At 46.5% G+C, this 22,764-nt stretch overlaps 2 protein-coding genes across 5 annotated transcripts in view; one reads left to right on the top strand and one right to left on the bottom strand.

Moving 5' to 3' along the window:
* Positions 1-831: 831 nt before the first annotated feature.
* On the bottom strand, positions 832-16,727 carry LOC102102382 (heat shock factor protein 3-like). The gene is made up of 13 exons (XM_005526152.3): positions 16,371-16,727; positions 15,143-15,251; positions 13,363-13,490; positions 10,350-10,474; positions 9,426-9,501; positions 8,702-8,763; positions 8,191-8,272; positions 7,774-7,907; positions 6,746-6,991; positions 5,428-5,533; positions 4,821-4,886; positions 3,929-3,995; positions 832-3,355 (listed from the first exon to the last, which is right to left on the bottom strand). Exons 1-13 carry the CDS (start codon positions 16,710-16,712, stop codon positions 3,024-3,026), a joined length of 1,875 nt encoding a protein of 624 aa, XP_005526209.2. The 5' UTR covers positions 16,713-16,727; the 3' UTR covers positions 832-3,023.
* The window catches only part of HEPH (hephaestin), a 26,160-nt gene continuing 20,121 nt past the window's right edge, over positions 16,726-22,764 (top strand). The window contains exons 1-3 of one of the 4 annotated variants that reach the window (XM_014255276.2): positions 16,726-16,790; positions 19,867-20,063; positions 22,148-22,392. In XM_014255276.2, coding sequence (XP_014110751.1) covers positions 19,903-20,063; positions 22,148-22,392 — 406 coding nt within the window. In that variant the 5' untranslated portion in view covers positions 16,726-16,790; positions 19,867-19,902. Of the gene's footprint in view, positions 16,791-17,002; positions 17,139-17,227; positions 17,333-19,866; positions 20,064-22,147; positions 22,393-22,764 lie in introns of those variants that run through there. The other 3 variants (XM_005526153.3, XM_014255277.2, XM_014255278.2) reach the window with 3 other exon arrangements.

Here is a 22,764-nt window from a genome sequence, read left to right as displayed (position 1 = left end):
GCTGAGGAGCCAGGCAGCAGCCACGTGCACTGATGCTGGAGAAGGAAGGAAGGAAGGAAGCTGCTGCTGCAGTGAGGCCCCTGTGGTTGTCTGTGGTGCCGCCCCAGGCTGCAGGGGGGCAGTGCCCCCACCCAGGCTGGCACATAGGGGTGGTGACCCAGTGCCTGGCCACTGGCCCTCGGGCACAGGCTGGGCACTGTGCTGGAGGTGCACTGGGCTGCAGATTCAGCCAGCTTGTCATAGCAGTGGAGTCTGTCCATAGCTCCATGTGCCAACTCCACTGCTGTGTCCTTGCCTTTATCCTGAAGAGCAGCAAGTTCTGTATTAAGATCCTTTTTCTTGGCAGTGGAAATCATGAATAAACCTTACTTCTAGGAAAATCCCACAAAAACTGTAATGCCTGTGGTGCCAGTTACCCTGGGCAGTCTGCACAGGGGTGCCAGATCTGGGATCTGTCTGATGATGTGGGCTGTTCCATTTCCTTCTGTTATCTCGATATTTTAATCCATACCTGATGGAGCTGAGGGCCTTTCCTACTGAGTCCATAGAGAACATGTGCACTACATCTGTGTGTTTTTCACCACACATAGTATTTTGAGCTTTCACATGAACCCTTTTGAAAAAGCAGTCCCAGGTGCTGTTCTCCCAGGCTCTGGAGACAGACACTAGGCTCTACTCATCACCCTAGTTATTCCTGAACCAGCAGCAGCTGCATCATGAGACCACACCCCAGGAGCATGAAAGCTTTCAATTCTGGAAAAATCAGTGAACAGGTTTGAGAAATATTGGCACAGACAGGAACACACACAAAGAACGTACAAGAAACAGTAATCTTTTTGCAATTCTTGAGTTTAATTACTTCAGCATGTGGGTTCTTGTTATTCAGTCTTCCCCTTTCCATTGCAATCTTTCTTAGGAAAGTTGCACAAATACTTTTCCCGGACCTGTACATAAACCAGACACACAGATGCACAAACTTTTTTTTTTTTTTTTTTTTTTTTAATTTTCTTAAGCCTTGGTTTCTTAACTTCTTGAGAGAGAAAGTGTACTAAAAACCCATGATGCACTCAGACCCAATATCTGACAGTGGGCTGCGCTGAGAGGAGAGGACTCTGAGACAGATGAACATGACACTAATCCATGACGGAAATTACAATCCAACCAGTGCAGGGAGGTCAGAGGTGCAGATCAACCTCCCAAAGAACTCTGTTGTCTGCATGGTGCTGTCAAACAGCACATCAGAAAAGCCTGGTTTTCACTGATTCACTCTTGGCAAAACTGTGACCTTTGGGAAGGAATTAACAAACCAAACCTGACCTGGGACAGATGCAACATGCTCACTTCCCCCACTCCCTTCAGCTCATGAAAACTTGAGACTATTCAGCCCTTGGCCTCAACAAGTCAGCAAAAGAAAGACTGTGAAGGCTTGAATAAGACAAACTTGACAAAAGGCAATTCAAAAGATGGAAACGAGAAGAGTCATGAGGTAAGAACAGGTAATAAAATGACACTGAAGGTATTACACACTCAGGAGCAGGACCTTCCTCTGCAACTCAGAGATTTGACAGTGAAGCACAAATCCAATAAAGTTGGGCCAGCACAGGTAACATGCATTATCTATCAGGCTTCAGAATATCTACCTTGGATTCTTGAATGTAAAAGAGCTCAGCACTTACTAGTTCAGGAAGGTTAGAGAGAACAAAGCCTGCGGGTAGCCTGAATTCCTAAAACTGGAAAAAAATGAAAGTAACTGTGCTGGTAGGACGTATCAGGTGATATTATCCAAGGGGGTTTCTACCTGCATCCAGGCCTCTTGCAGCCCCAGCAGTTTGCTGTCACTTCAGCACACAGCAGGTTTGTGTGGGCTGGTCACGCTGTGACATGCTTGGTACCAGCACACAACTTACTGCTCCACTGACACCGGGGCTGGGTTCCACAGCTGCTCAGAGAGCTTGGGAAACAGTGCCAAAAGAAACTCTGAGGAAAAACTTTTTGATGATGTAGACACCAAGTTTATATAATTCATTGTCAAAAGACTCAGATGCATCAGGCTAATTTGGCTTTAAGATTCCACAGGCAGTGGAAACTGCAGTGTGAAACCTGGTGTCCACACAGGGGCAGGGAGCAATAGCTGCTACCAGCACGGAGATACCCTAATGTGACACCCTGTGTCAGTGCAAGGCACCCCAGGGCTCCCCCTGTCATTTTAGGGACAGTTGCTGGCCTTTGCTAAACATGAATCAGTCCTACTGACTATCTCCAAGGACACATGACCTGTGAACTGGGGGCAGGTTACCCCGGAACTGCCATGCAATGTGCATGAGAAATCAGCACTACACAGGGGGGCAAGCACTTCCTACCACAACTCCTACAATCCAGGGCAATGGATGTGTGCTAGCATGTTAAAAAATAATACTCCACAGTTAAATGTCATTTTCCATAGGAAAAATGTTCCCTATACCTAGGAGCAAATCTAGGAGTACGAAAGTAATTTAAGCAGATGCAAACAATTGTAGCCAGTAACTATCAAAAAAGAAATCTCAAATTAAAAACAAAATTTAAAAACAACTTAATTCCAAACAATAGGCAAGCCACCTATTGAAGCAGGCTCTCCAAAAAACCCAGGTTTAAAATATTACACACCACATTACTATCCAGCTAATAAAAACAAACACCACCCCCCCAACAAAACAACCCAGCCGAACTTTACAAACAGGATACAAACAGATTTCCTCTTGCAATAAGAATATTGGATAAAAAGTTATGGAATACACTGTGGTATGTTTACAGGGTTGTTGTTCTTCCTCTCTGTCTGGTGCCTTCACTCCACCAGCTCTTGTTGTTGTTGAGCTTGTGTTCAGTTCTCCCAGATGTGCTCCCTGCTCGCAGCAAGAGAACTTCCATTTGTCTGCGCAGAGCGGGGTCCCCAGGAAGCAGGTGAGGACCGAGCTCACACTTTTTGCTGCTCCACTCCTTTGGTGGTTATTCCATAGCACTAAGCCGGTTACAGATATTCTATGAGTTCAAGAAATTTCTATCTCAGAGGCCTCATCTATGAAGTTAGCAACAGGACTGAGAAGCAGGAGTGGAAACAGTTTATACTCTCCATTCCCATCTTCTGGGAGGAGAGGCGGATCACCCATTCCCAGAGTGTCCAGAGGCTCGGCCTGGCTTGCTGGAGCTGCAAGTGGCACAACGGTTCCACTGGCTGATGGAGGCTGGAGAACAGGTTTCTCCTCCAGGGGAGGCAGCAGAAAGTCTTTCGGATCATCCACCTTCCCTGCAGCTTCACCTGAAGGCAGCTCTTCAAATAAGGAAAGCAGAGGGTTGGCCCTGTACTGGATCAGCTGCATATCTAAGGAGAAAACAAACAGTTCAAACAGTTTCACCGACTGAAGGCTCTTATTCAAGCCAAAGAAACCTGGAGAGGTTGCTTCAAACTTGGTGCACTACAGGAAAGCCCAGGCTGGGCTGGGACAAACCCTATACCCATGGCTGTCAGAGTGGAGCCAGTGCCCCTGTGCCTGGAAACATCAATGGCTGGAGCCCACTCCAAGCACTCAGAGCATGCAGTGGCAGCCCTGTGGGAACCTGAGCAGCTCTGCCTTTGGGGGCACCACAGCCTGTGTAGGAGATACTGCCACAAGGGCATTTGCATTCAGCTCCCCACTGTGGCTCTTGTGTCACATTTCTATGTGCAAGGGGACTCAGAATGGGACCCATGTTTTCTGTGTGAGAAACCACAGGGCACAGGATGGGCCTTTTAAAACTGTGGCTCAGCTTCAAGATCAGTGAAACATCACAGTCTTCACAAAAATCTTAAGCCCAGACCAAAGAAGGAGATATTACAAGCTACAACAATCCCATTTCAATATGGTTTTCAAAGAGTGTGGAGCTGCCACAGTGCTCAGTGCTCCTTCCTGCCCACCTTTGCTTCCTGCTGTTTCCCTCTCACTTGCTCCCAGACCTTCAGTGCTCTCTGCCAAGTTTGCCATCTGAAACAAAGAGAGTTAAGATACACTGTTTAACAACAACAAAAAAATAGAAGTCTTTACTGTCTGGTTAACAGAATTAGATGTGAAAGGAGGAGGAAAAGAGATGGAGCAGTGAGCCTGCACATGAAGGCTTTCACACAGAGGCTCTCAAAAGAGGCACAGTGAAATACAGAAAAACTTAACTTTCTAAACAAAACAAGCTTCTGTCTAGCAAATATTTGTTTTACCTTCCAAACTAGAAGCTTTATTATAATCAGTATTGTTGGGGTAACAGTTAAATGTGACTTCATCATGTAACTGAATTTTGCAGGCACTGCTTAAAACACAGCTGCATTTTACATCAGTTGTCAAAGCTCTTCTTACTGGGAAATCCTAGTTTAAATATTATTTCAGAACTTCAACAAAAATAACACTTGCAAGAGTATTTTTTTAATAGTATGAATCAATTATAGGAACTGGACCAAGAGAAGTAAGTTTGTACTAAACTTCTGTGTATCTTCTGAGGAAATTCCATGGAGCCATGTTCAAAACAGCTATAGTGTATTGCATTACAATGTTCCTTTAGTATTTTTCCTTCAGTTTTCAGACAGGCATTCCAAGTATATGACTGCACTAGGAATGCAGAACTGGAAATTATCTTGAGAACCCTCTTAAATTCCAACATGCCAACAGTGATAATTGAAACTGGAGTCAGCTGCATGAGATGAACCAGCAGTGTCACCCTGTGCCATGAACCCCGTTCCCACCCTTGAGCTGCATCAAGCAAGATTCAACTCCCAGCATCACATTCACCCTCCCCACCACAGAAGTAAATCTTACTCTTACATTTTCAATACCAGGGGGAGTTTCCATCAAGCTCATATCCAGGGCTGGCAGCTCCGGATTAAATGTCTGAAAATAAAACCAGACCATATGTGAACTAATAAAGTTTTTGAAATTAACTGCAGAGAGCTCCTGAAGGGACTGCAGGACCCAGTGTGCTGCTCCTTCCACTGAAGCTTGGGGACAGTGGCACCTCCATGGACCTTCAGCTGGGACCTTCAAGCTGTGCCAATAAACTAATGTCACAGGAGGAGAAAAGGTTACCCTATTTCCCAGTGATTCCAGGGATACAGCTAAGTTTCACTCCATATCATCCAGTTGAATCAAACAGACAGTCAGGATGTGATGGTATGTGATTAGCCTTGAGAAGGAAAAGTGAGGCAAATATTTTCCTTTTTTTTCCCCCTTCAGTTCTGTAGAATGGGAATCCTGTACAACCTGGGAAAGGCTCCCAGTATTACCTTGTACACTGTCAACACCTAAGAATCATTCTATTCGCAGCTATTTGCTTTTCAAGATGTTCCTGACTCTTACCCATTACAAGATGGAATAAGCATTTCATGACACAACAGTATTTCTCAGAAATCAGAAACAGTGAGAAGACACTCACATCACTGAACGCTTCGGCACCAAAGTTGTACTGCTTCCCTGACAGCATTGCTTGGAGCTCTTCAAGGCTGGCATCGATGCAGTTCAGAAAATCCTGAATTTCCTCTCTAGAAAGACAAAATTACACAGCACTGTAAGGCACAGGGGGCAGGCAGAGCCTTCTCTTGCCCTACAGGGCAGGTTGCCTACAATCCAGAATAGCCAAATGGATGAAACTGCATTCCTGTATCACCTCTCACTCCAGCTCTTTGACGTACAGGAACAAGGAAGACTACCTGAACAGCAAGCACAACTACAGCTATGAGGTCAAAAAGCAGCTCCTCCTTCCTCCCTCATTTTAGTATCTGGTGAATGTTCTCAGATCCCAGCCTGTACATCAATATCTGTTCGAACAAAGGTCTGATGGCTTTGCCCAGGGACAATAAATGATCAGCAAAGGGCTGGAAATAATCTGGCCCTGAAGGAACTCTACCTACTTTAAAACATCGGCTTGTTGCCAAATTAGACATGTTTCCAGGGACAGTGGGCAGGACATGAGGGACAGTGAAGAACCTGAGAAGGCAGCTGCAGGCACAGTGCCCACACTGCATGTCTCGCTATGCCATGAGGTGCTCCTGTACTGAATTCCCAGCACTGAGGAATGGGCAGTTCCAAGGCACTGCCCCACATCCTGCAGGAGGGAAGATACAGCAGGGCCTTCAGACCATAAAAGTGCTGAGAGCACCCCAGGCCCTCCTACTTGCTGCTGAAAACAGCAGAAGAGCTGTAGGAGCAAGGGTTAAAGCTTTGTCCTGGATACAGCTCTCTTGCAGCCACAGTGGGGTGGGAACCCACAGCCTGCACCCCTGATCCAGGGCTGTGTAATCCGACAGGGCACAGCTTTGGGAAATGAAGGGAAACAGCTCTGTACAAATGAGGGGCAGAGAAGGAAAGGAATAGTGAGGTGACCACCAGGACAATCCAAATCCAGGTCCCAGGAACAAAGTGCCCACAATGCCAGCCCAAGATCAGTGCCCTTTACCTGCTGCTTGGCAGCACCTGGCAGTGGCAGCAGTGGGCTGATGGGACACACTGACGGATGCACCAGCAGTCAGGCACACGTGTTACCATAAAGGTGAGAGGGACACGTGCCCTTTTTCAGTGTGTGATGCCAACACTTGGCTTTTTCAAGCCCTGGTAACAAAGGTGCCGAGAATTCACTTCATCAATGACAATTCAAAAGCTAATTCCCTACGTTCTGCCAAACAAGGCACCCTCCAAAACTCTGACAGGATCCCAAGGGGACAACAGGGTAACACTTCTCAGAAACAAGTTAATACCTGTCCAGCAAAGGATCATTCTGGTTTCCAGAGTTGTTCTCATTCAAAATGGAGTCAATTACTGACACTGGGTCCTCTGGAGCATTTGGCTGTGCAGCGTGGAGCTCCACAGCAGCCGTGCCTATTTCGCCGGATTTGCTGATATCGTTTATAGGAACTGATGGGACAGGTTCTGCACAATTTAACTCACTTGGCTGTGATACTTGACAAAGAGGTAAGCCAGGATCCAGAGCTGCCTGTGGCTCTCTAAAATGTGACCCAAACAGAAACAACACACAAGAGAATTTATCAATTGCATTACTATTAATTTCAGGTTTAGTATCCCAAATCTTAATAAGATTAGGCCAGTCAAGGATTAAAGTAACAAACTGGTCTTTAGAAAAAGCAGTGAAGTGGCAGATGAAGAATCTCTTACTACAGCTTACACAGAGACCACGCATCAGAGCAAAACACTTCTTTTTCCCAGGCAAAAAGCAGCAATATAGTATGGGAATTAGGCAGGAGAGAGTTCCTAACAGACTCTGGAAAGATTCCAAATCAGTCCATATTTCACTCTGGGTATTAACAACTAAGTGGGTCTTCAGTAAAATCTGTTGCCACACAGAGAATGCCTTCCCTAGGACATGCTTAGTGAGAGCAGTATTGCAACTGGAGATAAAACTATATATCTCAATTTGTTAGCAATCTCTATACATTTTGGATTATTAGAAACCTAGATATGCATTCAGGTCCCTGCTCAGTTGAAAAGTCAAGCATGTGTTCATTTGTTGGACAGACAGAAAAGCCTCAGCAAATTAAACCTGTGATGCCCATCAGCCTGACAGGCCTCCAGGGACTCCTGAAGAGACATGAGCTCTGACAATGACAATGCTACATGCTGCAGAAGGAGAGCCTGCAACAGGCCTATCATGCACAAATGGACATTCAGAGACACATTCTGTTTCCCACAATCCAGATGGATTGCAAACATTAACATAACTACCCAGTTAACAACCCAGGCATAAATACTTCATATACTCTAGACATACCTGGCTCTGCCACTTGTGTGTGCCACAGCAAGGAGGCCATTGGTGGCATTTTCCAGGGTGTCAGTGATATCTCGGATTATCAGACCTGTACCATTTCCATCCTCTTCATCTGCACTATGTTCAGAAAAAGCCATCTGCAGATACAGCACAGAATGAGTAAACCACAGGCTCTGACCTTTTCTTTTTTTGTACTGAAGCCCCATTCTCCTTGCAGCTTCTTTTTCCTGTTCACATTTCATCTGTGACCAGTTGCACTGATTTGTATGATTTTACAGCCAGAATGTTGCTCTAAAGCTGCCCATTACAAAAGGGAGATCATTTGATTACCAGGTTAGGGTATTTGTAGCTATGAGGAAGACTGATATCACAGTTTATCATCCTGTCCAACCCACTGCCTCTGTCCCTGGGGAGACTTACAGCTTGGCCACTCTCCACAGGGATGCGGACATACTGACGACTGTACTTGGAGGGTGAAGCACCTGCAGCATCCGTGAGAGACCTGAGACAAAGCACAGCTTTAGTACATCCTGACTGCCAGAGGGAAGAGCTGCAGCAGTGCCAAAGACAGGCAGTAATGGTAATCATTCCTGCCCTCCTGAGAAGCCTGGCTTTTGTGTCAGGGAGGGTACTGTAGGCAGCCTGTGCTACACACACACACACATGCTGTGGTTTGGAAGAAATCAGTCACATGTGCACATTTTGAGATTTACCACTTCTGATAACTGTGCCCTTTGGAACTGAAAATGTATAGAATATTCTCTTCCCACCCACTTTAGTGATAAGGAGGAAATACTTATTTTGTGCTTGATTGAACTTCCATCAGCTTTCTCAAGTCTGAATATACAAGTGATAAAAATACCTGTCACACAACAGAAACTGATTTATCCCTACAAATCTGACACTGATCTGGGACCTATCAAATAATTACCTTTTTCTTTTGACCCCAACAATATAATTTCCTCGCATCAAACTTAGTATAAATTGAAGAATCTAAAAAGGAGAAACAAAAGAAAACCAAAACAAAGTGGTCAGCATAGCAATCCTAACATTAAATTCTTAATTCAGATTTTAATATAAAATGATATAGTTACATGACAGAAATTAACAGGTATTTTAAAAATCCATTTGCAATGTATCTTAAAGAAGAAAGCAAGAGTTACAAACTGCATAGAAAAATTAGCCCACTTGCACAGTTGGCTTTTTTTGAAATGCAATATAACAGCACAAGTCACTATAGGATTCCAGACCAGAAACAGCTGAGGAATAAACCAGAGAATTTTTTTTCCAGCGTGCAAGCTCCTACAGTTTCTGTGTTCCAAGCTCACTTCTCAAGTGGTGTAAGTGTATCCTGGTCCAAGATCTTTCACAGACTCCATTCCATGTGCCTGCAAACTCTCAAGTTCTGAGCTCCTGTTACCATGCACTGTCTCCACACACTGATATCCTACTTTGACTTTTCCTTAGGGCTTTGCTCGTGGCTCTTTACTGTGCTACTTCTGGGACACTCAGGAACTGTGAACATTTTCTTTATGCTGTATTAATACAGCCTGTTCAGCTCTGTGTCATTTGTCATTCTACATAAGCAAAGAATGCCATGAAGTATCACAGAGGCAGGAATAAGGATGGTAGCACTGAAGATGCTGCAATGGTACCTTAGACAGCAGCTTCTGTTGTTGACTGTGCTTCTGCCTTAGAACTGCCACTTCTTTCCACAGGGCCTTATTTTCTCTGCAATGCAGAATAAATCAGAAGACAGAGGATGAACAGAGTTTACTTTATATGCTCTAGTTTTACAGCTTTCAAACTTTTAGAGTACCTCGCAGAACCAATGGCAACATTCCCTCTGTGGATAACTAACCCTCAGTTAATTTGATCCACTAGCATAAACTCTGGGTTAACTTAACTCCATTTTCCATCAACAGCATCAAACACTCACTTAATAAGGACACCCTCATCCTCTGCTGCTCCACCAATAATCTTTATCTGAAGTATTCCTTCAAAGCCTCAAAGCTGTTGAATAAGGACTTAGTGTTACACTCAGCCTGTTTCCAAACACTGACAGCCTTTGGACAGATCTAAAGGTGGTTTGGCTGTTTTTCTTTAAGGAACAGAGAGAGAAAGGTATCTGCTGAACTCTGGTTGATATCTGCTGGCATACCAATGACCTGAATGAATTACCAGTGCCTATATGAAGGGGATCTGAGAGAACAGAGATGAGGATGTGCGAAGTCCACTTCCAGTTAGAAAGAAAACAAAACACCAGTTGTCCCTCACTGCATCTAATCCTGTTTGTATTCAAAAAATTAAATGTTTTTATTGAGGTAAAAAACTACTACAGGTGCTGGCAACCAGAGTGAAATCTCAAGGCAGTCAACAAACTCCCAGTCTAAATCATCAGTCATGACTGAATTACAAAACCAAACAAGATTCAGAATGTTGTGTGGGGTGGAATGGGCATTCTTAGGAAAAAATATAGCTTCACCTGTTTCCAGTTCAAATGAAACCCATATTTAGCCAATCTCCATCAGATATAAGCAACATTCAATGCAGAAGTGCCCCGAAACGGCCGAGTCTACCTCTTCATGTTAGCCAGCCTGACATCCATGTTGTTCTGCTGCTCTCTCATCTCCTGCACCTCAGACAGGACTTTGTGCAAATCCTCTGTGCAGACCTTGAGATCCTCAGTTCTCACTGCAGACACCTGGAACAGGTACACACACTTTACTACAAACAGTGCATGCTCCTTGCTGCAGGGAGAGTGCAGTCAGCCTGCAGGGCAGCACCAAGCCCCATTGAAAGACCAGGTAAGACTCCAAGTCTTACATGGCACAAAACACCACAACTGCTACAGGTGACAATCCTTAGGACAGGCTGCACTGTATATGAAAAACAAGATGCCAATGAAAACATGAGATTGTCACTTCTTGCTTGGAGACAGTACATTCATGACTGTAATTCACAAAGACCACTGACTGCAAAGGGCTTTCTCTGGGGGTTCTCTGCCAGGCTTGGTGACAGTTTGCCCTCTAGTGTCACAGAGTGTACACCAGCCAAAAAAACCCCACAGCTGATAGTGGAAGGACAAGATGATCATATTCCTTCTAGGTCTGGGAAAATCTGCCAGCAAAGGAGTAACTTAATTTCCATGAAGTTACTGGGAGATGAAGGCATCTACTTAGATGCATTCTACTCAATCTGAAAATCTATCCTGTACCAGTTGAATTGCAGATTCCCCTACTGGTGTTTCCTCTACTACCTCTCAGCTCAGTGACATTCCAAAGTTATGGAGACTTGTCTGCAGGAAGAAGAGTCCAAACTGCTCTTCTGCTCACAGCACAATCCGTGAATGCTGCTACTTCAAACGATGGTGGAAGAACCATCAGAGAGCAAAGAGTTCACCATCTACTTCCTGCACTTCTATACTAAACATTTTCCAGTTCCTTCAGCAACTCTCTGCAGCAGAAGCATTGTTGGCTGCAACACAATTCAGGATTTTGAAAAAGACAGGTTTATGGTGCATCACATGCACGTGTCTGAATAACACACCCAGGTTTCGTGGGCATAATTTTGAACATCATATTGCCAAATACTGACTAGAACTGAGCCACACGGAGTTGAACAAAGTGCCCCTACCAACCTACAGCCTGCTGGGAGTTTTATTGTTACTCTGCTAAATTCCAAGTAGGCTGTGAAAGCATCCCATGTGGATTCCAATGGGGAGGTGAAAACACCAACGTGGGATTGGCCTGCTGAGGCATGAGATAACTTCTGTGCAGGTTGGTTCACGCATCTTGTCTTCCAAAGGGGAGTGGAATGGTCAGAAATGAGTCTATGGTGTTATAAACCAACATCCCATCCCTTTGCGCTGGAACAGACACAGCTGTTGTGCAATCACTTCCCAGACATGACTAACTACTTTCTTGACACAATCCCATGGTACAAAGGATGGATTGAAGGGTCTGACAGCTCTCCTCCCTGTCTGCAGTCTAGATGCTTTGCTTTTGCTGCAGTTAATAACTTATGCTAATGTACACAGGGTACATCCCAAATGGAATTCAAAGCTGTCTGATTTCTCTTCAGCAAATCACCTCTCTGTGGGAAGACAACCAAAAGCTGCAGGAAGTGGGTGGAAATTCCAAATGCAGCCAGCTAGCCTCCAAAAAAACAAGGGTCCACATAAATTCTGCCCAAGTACAAGGAACTGAGCTTCAGAGTCCCCAACTGGCTAATCATGGTGTCCAGTCCTTGGGTGCTGAGGCACTGGGACAGGCTGCCCATGGAAACTTGGCTGTCCCATCCCTGGTTGGATGGGGCTTGGAGCAGGCTGGTCTAGTGGGAGGTGTCCCTGCCCATGGCAGTGGGTGGAATGAGATGAGCTCTAAGGTGCCTCCCAACTCAAACCATTCTGGTGTTCTGTGAAGACACACAGGCTATCTGCACACCAGCAGAGCTGAAAGTGAAATGGAGTAAGTAAAGCAAGTCCTGCATTCAAATCTGCAGTGCTGACAGAGGCTTGAAATACAGTTTACAGCCAATACTGGAATATGGCCCCATTCCAGGCAGTAAAAGAGCAAGAAAGTTAATGACTTTTTTACAAAAAAAAAAAAATCACTAGCATTTCCTGTACAACAAAGAATGTCTTTCACCAACCTATTCAACACTTCATACCAATGTCCTTGGCACTGAGCAGAGCTTTAGTCTTTCCATCTAGAACACTCCACCCAGTGCACCACCCCTGGGACACATGGTGCCACACCTGACGTCACCGTGCACCTGCCCTGCCAGGCGTGCGCGCTGGGACGTGCTGGTCACAGCAGCGGGGGGAGCACAGGCCTGAGCCACAGCCACTCAATTGATTCTGGCTCCAAGCAGGGGCAGCTCAGTGAAGAATCAATCCAAACATAATTGTGGCTCTCCAGCCTACCCTGGGCTTTTATTACCCTGGGCAATGCAGCCACACCTGACGACAGCCTAAAGAAAAGATTCTGCTGTTCAAATGTCAACGTGATGTATCATGATACTCTCTTCCTCAGGATATTATGGGCTGTAATGTGCCAAGAGAGAATAAATATCTGTGCAGAAACAGGTCAGACAAGGCCTGAACTTACACAAGAAAAGCAGAAAGTGCTCATAAGGATGTAGCTTAGTGGCAACACATTTTTGGAGGAGCAATATAATTTACGCAAACTCATCCAAATGAACAGGTTACTGATGAGTTTGCTAATTTTTAATGAGTGCCAAACAGGAATGTATTTTCTTTTGCTTTTTCACTTTGTGCCTTTCTTGCAGTTGGAGATGCTGACAGAACTGCAGACCATGCTAAGCTGCAATCAGGGATATAACTCTGTGGAGAAGGGCTGTGGTTTGATGATGATGTAGAACATGGTCCTACCCCAGTTCACAACCAAGAGCTGAGCAGGTTTTGCCTAAGCACTGGCACAAGGAGGCCCAGCCAGGCACTGGCCTGTCATCATGAGGGAGTTTCCTTGGTTCCCACGGTATTTGCTGGCTGTGTTTGAAACACCCATATGTGCTCCTGATAAGCCACTTTTTGTAACTAAGTGAATTAAGTATGTGCTTAGACTATACCTTGCGCTTGATGTTCTCCAGTAAATGTGCCTTGCCTTGCTTGAAGAAAGGGTGCTGGAACTCAATGACTGAGCTTTTCTCTGCTGTAATGATACCATTCTCCAGAGCAATCACCTTCCTGAAACCATCTGTGGAGAGGAAATCAACAAAGGCATTTCTTCCAGTTGAAAGCTGACTTGGAATACATACAGCTTAAGAGAAGTCCAAAATATCCACTGCACTCCAGTTACTGGGAGCAGAAACTATGAAAAACAGCCAAGGTAGCTTTTGTTGGTGCTCAGTGATTTCATTGCTCTGATCTTCACAGCTAGAGAATATGTCCACAGTACCACTGGCTGCCCTTGGCAGGCTGCACACCAGAGGCCAGTGTGTGTCTGTGGGCAAGACAGCCATGGCCAAACCATCACAGCCACATACAAATCTTCCCAACAGTTAGTTAGAAATGAGATTTATTATGACATCTTGAATAGAATCATGTCCCAGTGGATGCAGAGGAATGGTACACTTTCCCTTTTATCAACATGTCAAGACAACTACACATCAAAACAAATGCTTTCATGTACCACCATGGTCTATAAAATAAAGCAAGGCAGAGAAGTTAGTTCCTTGCCTGCCTATGCAAACACCTGCAGCAGAGCACCTTCTTCATACTAGACTGCCTGCACAAAGTAAGATATTGCCAGTTCTATTTCCATCACTGCTCAAACACCACAGGCTAGATGCATGATTCAACTGACAGGCCAATCCACGTCTCTCCTCAGTCAAGGTTTTAACACAATTAATGCACTCCAACTATTATTAGAAAGCCAGGATATATCCAGCAGGAAAAGGAGACTGCCACTACATTGTATATCTACATAGGAGCATTTGCTTTTTTTTCATTTATCCTGGCTACAAGGAAAGAGACATTTGTTTTTTTGGATTATCCGCTGTCATTCAAGTGATGGATCTTACAAACACAAGCACATGACACAAATAGGAGCATCCACCTTCTGTCCAGAGACTAAACAGATGTGCTGTAGGTTACAAAACCTATATAGGCATCAGCTGGAGAGATCAGGCAAACCTACTGTGCAAGGACAGAGAGCTCTTTGCCAACAGTCTGAAATTCTAACTAAGGCAGCACCTCCTGGGTTGTTGTCTCTTCACTGGCCCCAGAAGCTTCCGCAGTTATTCCTGATGGTTCCTGCAGCCCTGCATGCTGCACTGTTCCCCTGAGCCACCCTCACTGCACCCCTCTGTCTGGCCATGCTGTACATGTGCTACCTAACACTGCCAAGTGATGCTCACTGGTTGAGAAGAGAAAACATAATAAAATATAAAGAAAATGAGAAATGTAGTCCAGCTTGGCCCATCAGCAGGACTGATCTGGTTCCAACACCAGACTGCCTGCAAAGCAGGCAAGAGCAGTGGTGGCTCCAAAATCCAGGCAAATTTTTTTTCACATTCTAGGTGTAAGGGTGTACACACAGCCTCTACTCCCCTGGGTACACACGTTTGCTGCAAGACCAACCTCAGGGAACCTCACACTACCTTTAGTCACCAGCACATATTCCTACAGCTGTTACTCAAAAGAACCTGTAGCTAAAACACAATAACCAAACACTAAACCAGGCTCTACCATCAGTCTTTTCTTTTGCAAAGCAAACTTAAGGCCAGGGCTCAGGTTTCTAGAGATGAAAAACTTGCCAAGTCCCGTTTGCTTGTTTAAAGAAATCCAAACAAAGCCAAGTAGCTATGAACTTGGCAGACAGAGTGTGTAGGAACTACTGATGCTTACACATGTTGAGCTGCCGTATGAAGCTGGAGATATTGTTGTGTTTGAAGTACTTGGGGAGCAGCTCCTTGGCAAACCTCTGCTCATCCAGAATGCAGAAATTCTCGCCATTCTAGGAAATAAGCAGAAGTAACAGTTAGTGAACAAGTACAGCTTTTCTAAGGTGTTGCTCTTAAGTGAAGATCATAAATCAGCAGAGACTGTTCTGACAGCAGAGAAAGGCAAAAGACTTTGCTAAGTCAACTGTCTGTGGGAACACTTCTGAGTACTTGGGACTGGACTAAAACGTTTGAATTCAAGGACACAATTACACAAAACACTTCTATTGAACAGGCAATTTTCTTAAGGCCCTGACACACCCACCTTAATCCAAAGCAAAACTGTTCTAAAAAACCTGTTCCATTTGTCCCCAGGAAGCATTAGCATTGCACAAGCCCAATGGAATTCATGCCACTAGAGAGATTTCATCTCCCTTCATCAGCCTGCCCAGCTCCTGACAAGATTCTTCCATTGTACATGCTATGTCATAACTAAAAATAACCACGGAATGTTGCTGAGTTACCGAAAGTTCAGACAACACAACCCAGTGGTGACCAGGGTGACACCAGTAGTGCTGGATTTATCACATGCTCAGGATCAAACTTCCTGGAAACAGGAAGAGCTTTTTGCATCACTTTTATGTTGTTCATGAAGAAAACAAAAACATTGTGTTTCTTTTAATCTTTCTCTTTGTAAAGGGCAAACGGCTGGAAAAAAGTGGAGAAAAATCCTACGGATTTAAAAATTACAGGGAACAAAAACAAACACCGTGCGTGTCTGGGGTGTCTGGTCGGTGTGTCCGTGCTCTGTGCCCGCGGGGCACATCTGTCTCCGCTCCGGAAGGAAAATGGACAGTTAATGGCTCCTGACAGCGTCCTTTCACCGCTCTGAGCTGCAGCCCGGGGATTCGGGACTGTCCCCCAGGGATGTCCCGCTGCGCCAGCACCGCCGCCGCGGGCCGCACGCGGGGAGGGCCCGGGCAACGGGGGAGGGCCCGGGCACGGCCCCGCGCACGCCGGTCCGCCAGCACCCCCGCAAGCGGGGCGAGGAGGCGGGCTCGGCACGCTCCGGGCAGCCGGGGACCCTCCGCCACCGCCCGCCCGCAGAGCTCCGCAGCCCCGGCCCGGCGTCCCCACCACCCTCGAGTCCTTCGCGCGGGCCTCCCCGGGCCGGGCCCGGGCGGCCACCTCACCCTGCTCCAGCAGATGACGTCGTCGCTGTCCGGATCCTCCAGCAAGGCCCAGAGCTTGGCGAGGAAGCCGGGAACGGGCGCGGAGGCGGGCGCGGGCGCGGCGGGGGCGGCGGGGCCGCGGGGCAGCGCGGGCGCCTCCCGCATCCTCGGACCGCGACGCGCCGCGCGAGCGGGGACGGGCCGCGCGGGGCCGCGCGACGCAGCGAGGGGCGGGGCCGGCGCGCGGGGCGGCCGCTGATTGGCGGGAGCCGCCAGACCCCGCCCCTCGCCCCGGCGGCCGCGAGCGTGACTCTTGTTGTGCTCCCGGGGGAGCGCGCGGCCGCGTGACGTCACCGCACGCATTTAAAGGGACCGCGGCCGCCGCCCCGGTCGGTCCTTGGGGAGCGCTCTCCCGGTGCCGCCGCCGGTCCCGCCCAACAGGTGGGTGCCGCTGGCTCCCTACCGCAGCTCTGCCCCCGCCCGCCTTCCTGAGGCTCCCCGCACCGAGCCCGGGGCGGGGCGGGGCGGGCAGGTGCACGGCATGGATCGGGCTCCGAGGCGCGGCTCGGCTGAGGCGCGGCGGGGCCGAGGCGCTCCCGCAGGTGCGGGGCGGAGCAGCCTGGCCCGCCCTGTGGGCGGGAGCGGGCGCGGTCGGCGCTGCGGGGCCGGGCTGGGCTCGGGCTCGGTCAGCCCGCGGAGGAAGCGTCCCTTTGTCCCTCCCGGGCCGGTCCCCGCCGGCGCTCCCGCGTCCCGCTCTGCAGCCCCGCCGTGCCGCCTCCCGCTCCGCACGTAAGGGATGAGCCGTCCGTCCTTCTGCCGTCCTTCTGTGCTTTCCCCTCGCTCTCGGGCTGTGGTTTCCCTGTAGTTGGGTGTCGGGGAATATCCATGCATCGTCCGCCTGGATCAAATGGGAGTTGGATCCCACCAACCCGCCTGAAATCTGATTTTCGTTCATTCGTGATTCCTGTGCTGTCGGGGACCCGGTAAAGGACAGTCGAGGGGGAGGATTCTGTTGTAAAGTACAAGGTTCAGGGATGGATGTAATATAAAACTTGGGTTGGTTGTGGTTTTCTTTCTTTTTTCTTTTTTTACTTTTCCTTAATCAAGGCAAATATTAATATGAAAGAAAAAATGTAAAAAAAACCTTTGATAGGAATTTAGCTACTTTCACCTTGCACTAATCGAGTAACTAAATGGTGATTAGTTGCTGTCAAGGGTGTGAGCACAGAGACTTTGTGTCATCTGCTACATCTCCCTTCAGGGATATTTCTTGCTGTTCCCTAGAATTACCCCAGAGGTGTGTGCGATGTTGTGGTCAACTCCAAGCAGAGTCCAGGTGGGACTCTTGGAAAGCCTTGGGAAGGCTGTCCCAAGGACTTGTCCTTGACTCTTCAGTGGCAGAGCCCAGCACGGAGTGGCTGTGTGTGACTGCCCTGCCCTGCCGGGCGCCGTGCGGGGGCTCGGAGCGGTGAGCAGCGGCTCTGCCACGGCGGGATTGTCTCCAAGGGCAGTTTTCACTCCCAGCCTTGAGAGCCGCTGTTCTCCTGTGCTGTGGTACTGCCTGCACATCACGGAGATGAGAGCACACAAAGACCAGCCTGCCCCGGCTGCCGGCGCTCCCGGGCCTTGAGGAGGCCGCCCTGTGCTCAGGAAGCTCCTGCGAACTTTGCCCTGAGCTGACACGAAGGCCGCAGCTTGGGCTGAGTCAGGAGCATCCCGCTGCCCTTCCCTCGGGGTGTGTGTTGGCAGGGTGGCAGCTTTCAGGCTGAGGACGGGTGCTGCTGTTTCTTTCCACGTTGCTGTCAGCACTGCCTTTTGCTGGTCTGCTGTGTAAAACGGCGCAGGCATGGCTTTCCAAACTCCTTCCTTTGAGTCGGCGTTGGCACAGAGGGAATCAAGAAGGGTATTTTACCTCCCTGTGAACAGCAGCAGGGAATAAGTCTGCAACTGAGCGGTGTGTAGGGGTGGGCATGAGCCAGCGTGCTGCTGTTGTTCCCACACTGCTGAAGCTGCTTTGTAGGGGCTGTTCTGTATCTGAGTTTTTATCAGCTGTGTGACCAGGAGCTTCTGAAGGGGACTGGCTGCTGGAGCCACTGGAGCAGAGCTATACTGTGTTGATCTCAGATTTAGAGATCCCCACAGCTTCTTTCTGAGAAAGGAGGGAAAGAAGGTGTCTCGAAACTTTGTCCAATTTAATGACTAATTGGAAACAGCAATACTTGGTTATCATTAGCTTCTGAGAATAGCACAGCATGTTTGGAAATCAAGAAGAGAAGCTTTGGAAGATGTTTAGTCCATTGCCATATGCTGGGGTTGAATCATGTCTGTTGGGTATCAGATGTTAGAAGAGGTTTCAAAGCAGCTCTGTGTGACGCTGTGCTGACTGAAAGCTTACAGAATATCCAGTTTTGCTGTGGGCAAACCTTATACATTCATGTTGCTGTTACAAAGATAGTAAGAATAAATAATGACAGTCTATGAAAAACTTTGCCCCAGTGCTGTGTCACCATCCTTTTCTGTATGAAAAGGAGAACTGATTCTTCTGAGTTTTCTTGCTAGGTCACATTTCTCATTCTCTTGCTTTCTGTTTCTCTCTGCTATTCTGAGTTGCTGTTACATGTCTCAAGAGCTGTATCTCAGCATCTTGGTTAGGTGAGGTTTGTTTGTTGGCTACATCCAGCTTTGTTAAGGGTCTTATTGTGTGAGAACTTTTGTAGTCATTTTCATGTGATTTTTAAATGCAGTTTAATCCTTCCTTATCTTTTGGTGTAATTCTACTGCCCCATATTGCATCAGCTTCTCCTTCACACAGGCAGTTCTTTGAGCCTGTATTCACACAACTGTATTTGATTTTAGACAGTTTCCCCAACTTTTTTCCAACTCTCATAAGAGATTATTTCTAATGCTTATTGCTAACAAGCTTGGTGTCAACTGGAAGTTTTATGAGTAAGCTACTTATTGATCAAAATCATGGGGAAAAAATGATTTTTTTCTCTGGAAAGGAAAGGAAAAGAAAAAGGAAAGGAAGGAAAGGAAAAACCTTGTGTAGCCTATTTGAGATGTACTCCTGGATTACAGATAGCTGCTTCCTAAGAGCCATCTTTAGAAAAGTTAAAATTTAAAATTACTTCATAGCGACTAAACTGTACTTTCTCAGGTGACTTAGAATAGAGGGATCTTGGTGACAGTCTACAATATACAGATACTTGCTCAGAACTATTTCCTTGAGCTTTGTATGTGGCCCTGTAAGATGATTTGGAATGTGAGCAGTAGTGAAAAACGAGTTAATTAAACTATTATGAGAGCTGCACATTTGGTACTGGGGACTCATTTACCAAAGCATGCTCTCCATACACCTCATGTGTCAATTTGGTTACAGAGTGATTTCCTTCTTTAATATTTGAGTAATGATCCCCATAGTACTTACACCTGATTTCTTCATACTCTCTCAAAATGTCCAGCACCTTCAAACTAAATGGTCATATTCTGTTTCATTCTTTTTGTGTTTCCCAAATAGGTGTAGCTTCCAAAAACGCCTTCCCTGTAGGCTGCGATGGGATCAGTCTGGTGGTTGCTGCTCTGCATCCCTGTGCTGTCACCCACGTTTGCTGGCGGTGTCACCCGAGTCTATTACCTGGGGATCCATGAGGTGAACTGGAACTATGCTCCAACGGGGAGGAACGTGCTCGCTAACCAGAGTATCGCACAAAACCGGTACGTTGGCTTCTAGCAGAATTTAGTCTGGGGCTGGCTTTAAGCTGTCATTTGATGTGTAATTTAATGAAAGTATTTTTGGGCATCTGAGCAAGCAAGAGACACACTCCTGTAGATTGTGATCTTTATGAGCTTAATGTTTAACTTGTTTTATGCTCCTGTGGTAAAACCCGTGTCAGTGGGAAAAGGGATGGTTAGTCTGGAGAGTCCAGAGCCCATACACTAGAGAGAAGTGTACAGAGAACAAACATGGAACAGAAAATAGAGCAGATACAGAACAGATAGTTCTAAAATTGCCCAGATTTTGCAATACTCTACCCTGGAGTTTCATTTTGCTTAGTTCCAGCTGGTGATCAGCCTGTTTATCCTGAAGCATGTTGACTTTTCATCTTTATATAAATGACTTCACAGAGCCAGCTTGTTTTTGTTTCAGTGGAATTTCAAGCCTTAGACTTAATGGGACTTCCTGCATGGGATTTTAGGGGCTGTTTGAAAAACAGTTTTGTTTTTCTTGCAACAGTAAATCTGGAAACTGCAATAATTGGTTTGAGTTACTACACAAACAGTGTTTTGGGTTTAGCTTTCAAAACCTCAAGCCTTTGGTCAGTGTTTTTTTGTGTGTGTGGTTTGTTTTGTTTTTTAAAAGGTTTCCATAGCATTTTAAAGGCATTTGTGCTTTTTTTCCTTGCCCTCATTTTCTGTGGCAAATAGCTGGTATTTTTTAATCTGCTCTCCATAATAGCTAACACTCAGGTTCAGATAGCTCCTTCAGAAGCAGCACAGCGGGAGCAGGAAGGGAGTGCAGAAACATCAAGGTCTGTCAGTTTTTTCTCTGGAAAGAAGTCAGTTGCAGTCTGTTCTGTGAAGATGCTGTGTAGATGTAAATAAGTTCACAGGAAACACCCAAAATTCAGGGTTAATAGAGACTCCTAAAGTGATAATGAATGTAGTGGATTTTGTTTGGTTTCTCTTATAATACATGAAGAGAAGGGAATGAAATTCAGGACAATGGAACTTAAAAGCAATTTAAAAACTGTTGTCACTGCAAACAGTTAGTTAATGGGACCTATTTGTGCAATGATTACAGAAATGAAACTGCTGGCAATTAGGAAGGGATGACATGTTGATATGATTGATAGAGATGGCAAATAATTTCAAGGATTTTTTTTTTTGTTGGGAAGAAGTGGACTGTGTGGGGGAAAAGAGGCACATCTGTAAAACAAAGTGTGAATTATCTTGAAAGCTTTGCTGATAATGGCTGCAGGGATGCCTTGGCAAAGGGCTGAACTCTGGATTGGATAGCCAGAGCCAAGCCCTGCCTGTTTTTGAATGATGAGGACAGTGCTTAATATTTGTGTCTCCACTGTTCATTCTCTGAGATGTGCAGTAGTTTCCCTCCCTTCCAGGGCTGCTCTGTTGCTGTGGGTGATCAATCCAATGGGAGAAGTGAGGGGAGTGACCTTGGCTCTCATTTAGGCTGGTTCCACTAATACCTGGACTGTGATTCATCTCTTATCTATTAAGAATTACCCATAAAGAGCAAATATGCTCATGAGTTAAACTTTAGTACCTGTATGAGGTTTTAACTCTGGAAGCTGGTTATATGCTGACTATGTTCCTGCCTGACTCGTCTGCCACTCTGGAAGGAATTTGGAAACTGTTAAGTAGAAGATCGTCTTTCAGACTTCAAATTTTGGCCAGAGAGCTCAGGACTCCACTTTACCTGTCTTGTAATTTAGCTAGAAATGCTACAAAGGAACTGAAGTGAGTTTTGAAGAGCCCAGTGAAGGCTGAAGGAAGCATGAGAGGGGTTCTCCCAGTGACACCCACATGGGATTGTCTGGGAAGCATTGTTCTTCCCATTTCTTGTTTGCAGGGCACAGGCCAAGGTTTACTTTTTGTCTGTTGGTGAAGAGCTGGGGTTGAGGTCGTGGCCATGTGTGGCTGGCTTAGAGCATCCCATCTAGTGCCAAAGTTTTTGGCTGCACCCTGGAAAGTGGAGTGTCACCATCACTCTGCTGCAGTATTGACCAGCTGTTGTGTATAATGATGACTCATAGTGCCTTTCCTTTTGAACTCAACAGCCAGGCCTCAGCATTCCTGCAGTCTGGGAAAGACAGGGTGGGAAGTACGTACAAGAAATCTGTCTATAAGCAATACACGGACTCCACGTACACCACTGAGATCCCCAAACCTGTCTGGCTGGGCTTCCTCGGGCCTGTCATCCGAGCAGAAGTGGGGGATACCATTCAAGTGCACCTAAAAAATTTTGCTACTCGACCGTATACAATCCATCCTCATGGTGTTTTCTACAAAAAGGACTCTGAAGGTAAATGAGCTACTGCCACGGAGACAGATTTTTCTCACTGGTAATTTAGGAGTATGCATGGAGGAGAACTGTCCATAAAGCCCCAGCTGGAAAGCAACTGCCTTTGTGTGTTTGGTGAAGACACTAGGTGTTGGGGCATGGGTCGTGGGGCTGGAGTCCTGACTTGGGTCCAGGTTTCTTGATTTTAGAACCTCCAAAACACTGATCAGTTCTAGAGATTGTAGAAAGACTGTTTGTGGGGGCACAGTGCAGAATGGAAGGCAAAGCAGCACTAGGCAGAATGGAAGTAATCCTGCTGACTCTGTGCTGTCCTGTTTACTGGGCAAGTTGCCTTACAGTGGCTCTGTGCCTCAGTGCCTCTTTGAGGAAGTG

The sequence above is a fragment of the Pseudopodoces humilis genome, chromosome 15 (assembly GCF_049639895.1).
Source record: "Pseudopodoces humilis isolate 2021_Gansu_Grassland_sample_001 chromosome 15, ASM4963989v1, whole genome shotgun sequence".
In the NCBI taxonomy this organism is placed as follows: domain Eukaryota; kingdom Metazoa; phylum Chordata; class Aves; order Passeriformes; family Paridae; genus Pseudopodoces; species Pseudopodoces humilis.
Note: the sequence above shows the minus strand (reverse complement) of the source record. Positions and strands in the feature narration are given on the sequence as shown.

Coding starts and splice junctions, on each gene's coding strand:
- LOC102102382 (XM_005526152.3), bottom strand. CDS start 16,712: ATGCGTGCGGTGACGTCACGCGGCCGCGCGCTCCCCCGGGAGCACAAC. Junction 10,475..13,362: donor TGGAGAACATCAAGCGCAAG/GTATAGTCTAAG, acceptor TACCTGTTCCAG/GTGTCTGCAGTGAGAACTGA. Junction 3,356..3,928: donor GGAAACAGCAGGAAGCAAAG/GTGGGCAGGAAG, acceptor TTTTCTCCTTAG/ATATGCAGCTGATCCAGTAC.